A 10,880-nucleotide genomic window follows, 5' to 3' on the forward strand; every position below is an offset into this window, starting at 1 on the left:
TCTGGAGAGGGAAATTAGAAAACAAAACAAATAATGTCCTAATATGTGCATCTTGTCCTCCAATAGGAAAGGGCAACAGTATGACTGTAAGTGGTACATCCCACTTGCTGACCTGACCTTCCAGACCATCGAGGATTGTGAGTCCACCCCCATCCCTCTGGTCCAGGACGAGGAGATCGATGCCATGAAGATCAAAATCTCCCAGATCAAGAACGAGATCCAAAGAGAGAAGGTGAGGAGACACACACCCACAGAAACACAAAATACAAGGAAAACATAACAATATTTAACATATATTAGTTTATTAGTGATGTGTAGGAACTGTATCACTAAGGAACTGCAATGATGGCTTCATACCAAAGTCTGAACATAAACTAAAATAAAATGAGGAACCTAAAAATTAGCACGAGATCACAAAGTGATCTAGACAGTATTAACCCTGTTACTGTTTGTCTTAAGAGAACCACCAAAGGACCCAAGGTGATTGAGCGATTGAGGAAGAAGTTATCAGAGCAGGAGTCTCTGCTGCTCCTCATGTCACCCAACATGGCGTTCAGAGTTGCCAACAGAAACGGCAAGGTGGGTCACATGTGTTTATATGGATGACAGATTTTACCTTTTTGAATGTTTTATGCAAAGTACAACTCATTTAGGTTTCTGCTGCCCTCTGCTGTTGACCATGAAATTACAGAATGTGCCCATAATCAAATATATCTCCTAATGTCTTTCAGGGCTTCACATTTCTAATCTCCTCTGACTATGAACGTGCAGAGTGGAGGGAGATTATTCGTGAGCAGCAGAAGAAGTGTGAGTTTGCTTTGTGCTATTATAAAATATGATGGCAGTATTATCATAAAAGCTATAGTGTCATTTTTGTGTGACTTGCATTTACCTTGACTGTGTCCTGCAGGTTTTAAAAGCTTCTCTCTGACTTCTGTGGAGCTGCAGATGCTCACTAACTCATGTGTGAAGCTCCAGACTGTTCACACTATCCCAATGACCATGAATAAAGAAGGTAAGGTTCATGTTGTATCATATATTTAAGGGTTTAATTAATCTACAGTTTTGTATTTTTATCTCAACCTGTATAATCTGAACTCTTTCGTCCACAGATGATGAATCTTCTGGTTTGTATGGCTTCCTGAACGTCATTGTCCACTCTGCATCGGGGCTCAAACAGAGCTTGAGTAAGTGGCTTCTTCTACTGTTTTTGACTAGAAATCATACTTGAGATAACTCTAGAGGTTGCACATGGTGTCACATCATGCTCCGTGTCAGAGTCTGTTGTGCCCGCTCCACTCTCACTCTTTCTCTCTCTCTCTCTCTCTCTGTGCGGCTGTCAGCTGGGAGGGCAGCTGCAGGGGAACAAGTGGGATTAGTCAGGAACACTGTGTACAAGCCGCCTCAAATATGTCTTTGGCTTCTCAAATCACTGCCTGCTTACACTCCACTTTTTAATCTTATGACAAACAATAATAACTGGCATGTTTCAACCAGGGGGGAGTCCACTCCTGTTGTTATTTGTTAATTTAATGAGACAGTCGCAGCACAGCAGTAATGACACCAGAGTGAAAGTCGTGGCAGGCAGCCGCTTTATACAGTACCCCATCTGAACATGTCTCAACCAGAAGATTGATGTCATAGTGTCCTTGGTTTTTAGTTTAATTTTGATTCACCTGTTGCTCAACCACTTATGCTTGTGTCCACTAGACCTTTACTGCTCTCTGGAGGTGGACTCCTTTGGCTACTTTGTCAACAAAGCCAAAACACGTGTGTACAGAGACTCTACAGAGCCCAACTGGAACGAGGTTAGTGTGCATCTCTGAGTGGAGAAACTGAATAATTAAGATGCTGCCCACAGTCAGTATCCACTGGTGTGTGTGTCTCAAAGAAGCTCAATAAAAGACCATTTTCCCCTATGAAATTGAATCCCAGCAGTTTTGTAAAAAGGCCAAGGATGCGAGGGAAACTGTTCCCAGGAATACAATGTTGTGCACCGGGCTGAAACCTACAATAACATACCTTTGCTCTGTTTCCATGCTAGGAGTTTGAGATTGAACTGGAGGGCTCTCAAACTCTGAGGCTGCTCTGCTATGAGAAGTGTTGCAACAAAACCAGGCAAAGCAAAGAAGATGGAGAGATCACAGACAAGATCATGGCCAAAGGACAGATAAAGGTAAGGACAAATGAGGCACACCTGCGTCAAAAGCCTTCATTCAGCAAATCATCCCTTTCTGTTTAAGAAAATATTTGGAAAGTCTGATGGGTACAGTTTAGCGCAGTTTGATGATTTTCATTGTGTGTGTTTGCCAATTAGAGCCTGAGTAATACTGATATTTGAAAGCTTATTTTTTAACACAAACACATATCATAAATTGATATTTGGTACATTTTCTTTCATGAGTATAAAGAAAGTATAAAAATGGATATTAAAAATTGCGATCGGGATACTGTCTGTACTGCGGGGACCATTTACAGTTAATTGACCATTTACAGTCACTTTCTCGATGAAAGTTAGATGAGAAGATTGATATCTTCTCATCTAACTCTTGGCAAGAAAGTGAATTAGAAAATTTCCCTAAATTAACAACTACTCATTTACTGCCAGTCGCTGAAAAGTCAATTGCATTCACTTTTAAACACTTAATTGCAACTTTTTCAACATTCTGGCAATAAATATGTGTCAATTTCCTGGAGAACACTGAATCTATTATACATCATACTGTTTCCCATGTGACACCCTCACAGAAAAAGATAATAAAAATAAATATTTACAGACTCAGTATGACCCCAGATCTATATGGTTCCACTGGTATTTATAGGAAAAAACAGTTCTTGCCTATGTGAAGTGAACTTTCTCCCTCTATTGATTCTGGTAGCTCCACAGTGGTGACTTATCTGCACCGCTGACCACAGGACCTTTTTTTTCTGGTTAATCCTGCCCTGTGGGACACTTTTTTGCTGCTGAAAAAGAAGTGAGCCATGAGGTTACTGGTGGGTCACTTCAGCTTGACCCTTGATAGAGTGTTGTGACAGAGGGAGGATTAGACTTTGAGTTGACCAAATGTAGCCATTGGCACTGCTCCAGAGTATGACAGCGGGAGAGAGAGAAAGACACAAAGCACCCTTTGATCAGCCAGTGAAGGGATTTCCCTGCTGGACAGGTGGGTCAAAACACTGTGGAGTCTTAGAGAAAACGAGCATGTGTGTGCTGGCATCCTCAGTCTGATAGTGTTCTTCAGGAGCCAACAGCTCAAGGAAGGGATCAGGTCTTTAAAGCACTTTCATTACCTGTGATGTTATGTTAGCCTGTGTTGTTGGTGTCTACATCAGTGGTATAGAGACTGTTTTTACTTCAAACTGACTGAATGAGCTTGTGATTTAAGGAAAAGCAGTATAATGAATATCAATTGAAATTATTTTAGCTGTGAAAGCTGGAAGACCCATGATTATTATATTTTTAAAAAACATCAGGATTATATAACAAATAATACTAAACAACCTGTATTAGCATTTCATATACATGAGAATTAGATGGTATTAGCTGAGGCAGGACCTTGACACCTGCTTTGTGTGAAAGGAAAAGAAGGCTTTCATTAGGAATACTAAATAATGTTTCAGATATGATGTCAAAGGTCACTAGTACTAATTAGTAATTCGCCGAAGAGGATCCTGTTTAGGCTACTGAGATGCTAAGTTGCCAGCCAGCACTCCCCGTGGTGAGCAGTGGCAGGCGTGAGCATGTTGATAATGAGGGTAGGAGGGGATTCTCAGGAGTTAATCCCCTAAATCCATCTGGGAAGTAGAACAACACTGAGGCAGCGTGGTTGGCAGGCTGCATAGCTTTGTTCCCTCTTTCTGATTCCCACTGGAATGGACAGATCTGGAGTCTAACAATGCCAAGACATGGAGAAGACTCAGAAAGTTTTGTAAAGAATCAGCTGTACTGCATTCATGAAGATCCTCAAGATTGTCATCACTGGCTGCCTGTTAAGAGAAGATGGACCTGCTGCTCTTGTTAGTGGAGTGGTTTAGAAAATAGTGATATCGGAGCAGCGCTGCTTTCTTTGTCTTGTTGCCGTCAGTCAGTCAAAGTGACATTTTAGAGCTGAGAGAGGCTCATGCCAGAAAGGATGAGTGAGAGTACTCCCAATGAGGAAAGTGTGGATCAGGCCAACAGTGGTCTGGAGGAAGAAGAAGACGCCGCTCCCAGGAAACTCCCGAGTACAGGGGCCCGTCTGTGGGACAGGGTCCGTAGCAGTCTGCTCAGACCAAAGGTAAAGATATAGAAAGTGAGCTGTGGATAGACCTGCATGGGATCTTTGTGTAAAGGATGTCTTGGGAGCCGACATGCAAGGACAAACTTTTCCTCTCTTTCATTTCTTTGAGATGTTTAAAACCCTATTTGAGTTCTACACTGTTGTATTTCTTTTGGGATTTATCTCTTTTGAGATTTAGAAATTGACATTGTACTGCCTGTGATTCTTTTTCAATTGAAAAAGAAAGTATTATGTAAGAAAATTGATTTTCACTGAACAAAGGATTATCTGAATGAGATTTGGTGGTTTCTTGGGTGAAAGAACATCTGCCATGTTGGACAGGCACAGTGCTTAGCAGCGGGGACATGATGTTATCACATTACTCATGCCTGATCACTGCAGATAAAGGCTGGCAGTCTGGTATTATGACTAAAGTAGATCAGTGACATGAGCTAACACTACCTGGCCATATGGAGTTTATGTTTATGCAAGGCTGTGTGAGGTAATTAAGCAGGTAATATTCACGTTTAATGCATTTAAATTTATAATTTGTGAAATATGTTTGTGTTACAAGACTTTAAGAATGGTTGAAAGTACCCTTCTTTGAGTGATTTAGTTTTAAATTATGAAAAAAAGAGTGACCCTTGAAATGACTCTGGTGCACAAAAACTTAACAATTGCTGTTCTGTTATTTCTTTCCAGTTGGATCCACAGACATTGCAAAATAAAGACTGGCAGAGAACAGTCATCACCATGAATGGGGTAAGTGTTTCACAAAACCAGGGCAAAGAGGCAAGAGTGTCACACAAGTGATTCATGTAAGACAAGTTGTAAACGGCAACTGCTACCCAAGTTTGGAGTAGTTGCAACAGTGCCTTTTAAAATGCTACAAAACACTGATTCATGCATTAAAGTGACACTATGTAACTTTTGAAACAATAAATATCACAAAATAACTCATTCTTGCTCTTACAAATGAAAAGTTGAACTATAAGCAATAAAGCACACCTTTGCTCAATTAAATACACCCAGAGGTTTTGGTGCTACATCCTGACATGGTCTGGTATGACCAGAAACTAATGTCAGATGTTAATGTGAAACTGCCATTACTGAGTCAGTTTGACTCTTCTGTACTTTTTACACTATGTCTTAGCATTAATGTTGTTTGTAGCCACAGTGGCTGCTGTTCAGCAAATGTTACATAGGCTACCTTTAAGGTTTGTAAGCTGACATTAGCCCATAGTTGTCTAAAATAACTTACTTTGTTTCAGATTGAGGTGAAGCTTTCAATGAAGTTCACCAGCAGAGAGTTCAGTCTGAAGCGAATGCCTTCACGGAAACAGTCCGGCGTCTTTGGAGTGAAAATCAACGTAGTTACTAAGTGAGTTGTTGATATGTGTTTGTTTACATCTCAACCAGTCAACATAAAGGAAGTGCTGCTTTTCAGGAGATTCACTGATAAGTTTTCTTAAGTCTCAGAGTTGAGAGTTGAAGGAGACCCAGTGACAGTATTCCTAACCCCACCAGAGCATTGTGTATGTAGTATGTTAACATTAATCGATCATTACTACATGGAATTTTAGACTTCAATGCAATTATTATAAACAAATGAAACAATCACAGGCAATATAAGGAGCCTCCATTGGCCTCTACACAGCATTTTAAACTGTGTACTAGTTGGTTGCATTTGGCAGGAAAAACTGGAGTTTAACACTGGAGAGGTCAAGTGGGTCATGTAGCACCATCCTCAGAAAACAACAGAGTTTATGGGAAATGTGGTCTTCAATTTAAGGAGTATAGGAGTTATTTCAATCACGGTCTTATGTTTACAGTATTTATACTGTATAATCTGTTGATGTGTAAGTTACACCTGTAAGCCTTGTTTCTGTGTGTCTGTGGCTTCACCAGACGAGAACGCTCCAAGGTTCCCCTCATTGTGAGACAGTGCGTGGAGGAGATTGAGCGACGAGGGATGGAGGAGGTGGGGATCTACAGAGTGTCTGGCGTCGCAACTGACATCCAGGCGCTAAAGGCTGCCTTTGATTCAAGTGAGTTCAGTTTGAATTTGGTGTTTTGACAAACGTGTGAAACAAAGACAGTCAGAAAAGTGGGACTCATACTTTATATCTAGACAAAACTAAAGATAGAGACTAAAGATAGAGCCCTGCAGGCTCAGAAGTGCTTTTCAGTTTGTGCTCACTATTCTTTGGTATTTAGTGATTGTTGTCTCATCCTCTTGGCAGACAACAAGGACGTGTCTGTGATGATGAGGGAGATGGACGTGAACGCCATTGCTGGAACACTGAAGCTGTATTTCCGTGAGCTGCCGGAGCCTCTTTTCACTGACGAGTTGTACCCCAACTTTGCTGGAGGCATCGGTCAGTCCCCAATTCTTTATTTTGAATCATTTTCCCTGGTCAGGAGCACCTGCAATGGATATATATAAATGAATTTTATTTTATTGATTTTTCTTGCTTTTGCCTTGCAGCTCTCTCTGACAGCGTTGCTAAGGAGAGCTGCATGCTCAACCTGCTGCTGTCTCTACCAGAACCCAATCTGGTCACCTTCATCTTCCTGTTGGACCACCTTAAAAGGTAAGACTTAGTTGACTTGGCTGATATTGTTGTGATTGTTCAGCACCGACTGAAAAATTACACAAAGATGTACTGTTTGGGTTTTTTGTAGGCATCTATAGGTTGAATGTTATTTTTGCTCTTAGGGTGACTGAAAATGAGAGCATCAACAAGATGTCTTTGCACAATCTGGCCACAGTTTTTGGCCCCACTTTGCTTCGGCCCTCTGAAAAAGACAGCAAGATCTCAGTCAACAGCTCCCAGCCAATCTCCATGAACGACAGCTGGTCTCTGGAGGTCATGGCTCAGGTAAAACTTGTGTCAGGATAGTGATGACTTTGACAATGATATGTAGACTACTTTTGTGGGTCTCATCACCTTTGCCTGCGTCTCCTTAGGTGCAAGTCCTACTCTACTTCCTTCAGCTGGAAAGCATCCCAACACCTGACAGCAAACGTCAAAGCCTTCTCTTCTCTACTGAAGTATAACATCATGCCCAAAAATGTCTTGCTCAGAGGAAGAATGTTAGCTGCTTAATGAGGTGGATGCTGCTGAGCAGCCATGGCCGGCTGGTTTACTGAGAAGATGCATAATTTAGCCACCGGGGGGAACCATCAACACATTGTAAACTGGAAACAGCCACCATGACCTAAGACATCTCTTCTTGAGATGCGATGAGCATGTGTGTTCTGTTTACATACAAGCTTACCTGCTGTGTCAGTAAATGACATCTCTATATAATGTATGGACAAAATAGATTTCTTTTTTTTTAATTTAATTTAAATTTCAAGAAGCATTATTTGCTGTATTTTGATATTTTTCTCTGCCCCGGTCAGTCACTGTGCACATTCGCTCCATATTCACAGAGGGGAGATTTCTGCTGTTGTCGGATGTTTTGTAAGAGTTGTTGCTGTGGATGAATGGTTAGATGAATGGACATATTTTTCATGTCTACACACATTTTTTTTCTCCCCAGAAATGTTTGACTTGGTTAAAAACTCACCTGTGCCAATGTTTCCCTGCTGATGACCAATAGAACATTTCAGTTAACCTAATGTTTACACATTCTCTTAATTTTGTAGAGATTTAAAAAGTATGATACTGAAAACTGTAGTTAACACACAACATGCAGGCATGTTGACCTAAACTTAATTTGAAGTGTTTTCTGTGCTATACAATTTGTATAGTGACCTTGTTGAGTTCACAGGTTCTTCTAGTGGTGTTCAAGCCACTTGGAAACTTTCATGTAGATATGAGTGTTTTTTGTTGTTTTATTCAAGGTGGAACCGAGTGAAAGGCAAATCTTTCCAGGAAAAGGCTAAGACTAATTCTTCCACCCATGGAATGTATACTGTCATGTGTATTAAGTTAATTTCACAGATATCTTTAGTCGATATTTCATATGTTGTGTGTCCACATTGGTTTTGTAGCGTTCGTCTGATTTGATTTATATAGCTAAAGTTATTGGTGTTTCTTACTGCATTCCTTTGTTCTAGTATCCAACCTTTATAGGACAAAAAACACACTGCTGTAGAAATGAGAACACATGGAGATTATGCTTATCAGGAATACCAAATGTTCCCATGTAGGACCCTTGATTCACTCATATCTGTAACTCTACTGAGGTATTAACAGGTTTATCATCCCCATATCTAGTACTACTTTCAAAGCCCTGTGAAGGTACACAGTGTGCTTGTATTAAGATTTTTTCCCAAATCACCACACATATTCAAACACTTGTTAGTACAAACTATAACCCTATATGCTTGTGATTCATGTAAAATAAGCAATAACTCTTAGTGATTCACATGTTGAGCAATGGCCAGTGTGTCATGTATGTATGATTAATGTAAATAAAACTTAATAATATTATTTTTGCAACATGTTCTTTCTTATATGAGATAAAACACACCCAAGACTTAAAAGTTAAAAGTTTAATCTCCGACACAATTCTGTTTTATCACATATCACCAGACTCAGCGATGTTTCAGTCCTCTTTTAGAAATCATCTGTACTAAGCTGGACTATAAGTATCCTCAGCACGCTGAGTTTGTCCTGGTTAGAGGTCATGTTGCTCTGTGGCCCCTCTGCTGCCAGCAGTTATGCAAATCCCTCTGTATAGGACTGGTGAAGCAATTAGTGAGCATTTAAATTTGAAGATTCCCTCCAGACATGTATTAAGACATATACAAATACTCTGCTGCTTGGAACAATAATGTGTGTCTGATATGGTTTTTCCACAAAAAACATAATTATCATTTTAAAATCCTTAATAACTCAATAGTCTGATAATAATTAAGGTGTGATACCTTATAAATTGTGTGGAATATTTATGTAAACCTATTAAGGATTAGGTTCTAATCCACAAACACTAATGGTTGTCCAGTAACTTGGATAATATTTGACTTAAAGTTAATTAATGAACTGAATGAAGTGGTGTAGACTTTAGTAGAAGAGATGCTCTGCAGACTCCAGTAAGTGGATATTTAAACATCCTGGAGGCAGTGAACTGTCCTCCGGAAAGTATACCAAGAAAAAAGCATAGCTAGTGATCACTATCCAATCTTTTGTAAAATAAACATTCATGAATCAGTGACTTAAGTAGACAGGAGGAAAATGGGTCTTTGGGAAAGCTAACTGGAGAAAGTGATGGTTATCTGAATCAGATTAATGGTCATATGTCTATAGAAACTTTTGTTAAAAAAATTACAGAAAGTATCAGAACCACTGCTCTGAGAACTATCCCTAAAAGTAACAGAAAAACAAAAAGGAAAGCAGAAACATGGTGTGACAATAAATGGAAAAGAGGCTGTGAGAAACAGAAATAAGGCATTTAAATGAAAATGACTCACAATTTTCAACACGTGACACAGTTCAGAAAAGTTCAGGTGCTAGTAAAGAAGACAATAAAAAAGAAAAAAGGACATACTGGAGACAGTTTTGAACAGGACCCCAGTAGGAGAAGTCTGGGGGGTGATTAGAAAGATGGGAGGTGACAGAAGGGAGTGGAGTTATCCTGTGTTAGCAAATGAAAATGAAATAGCAGTAACTAATGAAGAGAACGCTGAGTTATTGGTTGATACTTTTGTTAAAGTAGACAGTTCTAGTAATTTGTCTGAGGAGGGAAGAAGAAGCAGAGAGAAAACAAGATCTGAAACCATTGAGGCCTTAAAGAGGAAGGATGCTGAAGATGAACAGAGTGTCCCATTTATTATGGGAGAGTTAAAAAGAGCTCTCATGAGCTGGAATGACTGCACCAGGAAAGGATGAAATATGTTATATAAATATTTAAGTACAGAAGGATTTAATAAATTAGTAATATTATGTAATAAAGTATGGGAGGAAGGTAGAATACCAGCAAGTTGGAAGGAGACGGTTATTGTTCCTATAAGGACGCCAGGGAAAGATACAAGTAAGCCATCAAATTAAAGACCTTAATATCACACATATGTGAACTAGACTAATGTTTACACTAGACTAATATATTATTTAGAGAAAAAGCAGCTAATAGCAAGGTGTCAAAGTGGATTTAGGAAAAAAAGGGAACTTCGGATTCAGTGTTATATATAGAGGATGAGGTAAGGGAGGCACAAGTTAATAAAGAAACAGTGTTCTTTGATGTAGAAAAAGCTCATGATATGTATGGAAGGAGGGACTTTTGATTAAGATGCATTTAATGGGGATTATATTAAAGGTTTTTAATTGGATAATGGACTTTTTGAATAAGAGAACTATCCAGGTAAAAGTTGGATCTGAAATGTCCAGAAAGTATGTGTTAGAAGATGGGACACCCTGAGGCAGTGTGATAAGTGCTATACTTTTATGATAAATGGCAACTTTGGAAATGTCTCATTAGATATGGGAAGATCATTATTTGCAGATGATGGGGTTTGAGGGAAAAAGGGAGAAATTTGGATCATGTAGTTAAAAAAACTGCAAGGAGGAATAAACCAAATTGAAATGTGAGGTAAGAAATGGGGATTTAAATTCTCAATCGAAAAAACAAAAGTAATATTCTTTATGAGAAGGAAGATTAGAGGAAATTTTC

General features: G+C 39.3%; 1 protein-coding gene across 1 annotated transcript in view; it reads left to right on the forward strand.

The window, feature by feature from the left end:
- Positions 1–8,704, forward strand: part of si:dkey-91m11.5 (PH_BCR_vertebrate and RhoGAP_Bcr domain-containing protein) — a 33,344-nt gene extending 24,640 nt beyond the window's left edge. The window contains exons 10-23 of the mRNA XM_067602335.1: positions 67–232; positions 460–579; positions 732–807; positions 911–1,015; positions 1,113–1,187; positions 1,711–1,808; positions 2,045–2,176; positions 4,962–5,021; positions 5,531–5,640; positions 6,168–6,307; positions 6,503–6,637; positions 6,748–6,853; positions 6,979–7,141; positions 7,231–8,704. Coding sequence (XP_067458436.1) covers positions 67–232; positions 460–579; positions 732–807; positions 911–1,015; positions 1,113–1,187; positions 1,711–1,808; positions 2,045–2,176; positions 4,962–5,021; positions 5,531–5,640; positions 6,168–6,307; positions 6,503–6,637; positions 6,748–6,853; positions 6,979–7,141; positions 7,231–7,320 — 1,576 coding nt within the window. The 3' untranslated portion in view covers positions 7,321–8,704. The remainder of the gene's footprint in view (positions 1–66; positions 233–459; positions 580–731; positions 808–910; positions 1,016–1,112; positions 1,188–1,710; positions 1,809–2,044; positions 2,177–4,961; positions 5,022–5,530; positions 5,641–6,167; positions 6,308–6,502; positions 6,638–6,747; positions 6,854–6,978; positions 7,142–7,230) is intronic.
- Positions 8,705–10,880: the final 2,176 nt, after the last annotated feature.

The sequence above is a fragment of the Thunnus thynnus genome, chromosome 2, assembly GCF_963924715.1.
Source record: "Thunnus thynnus chromosome 2, fThuThy2.1, whole genome shotgun sequence".
Lineage (NCBI taxonomy): Eukaryota > Metazoa > Chordata > Actinopteri > Scombriformes > Scombridae > Thunnus > Thunnus thynnus.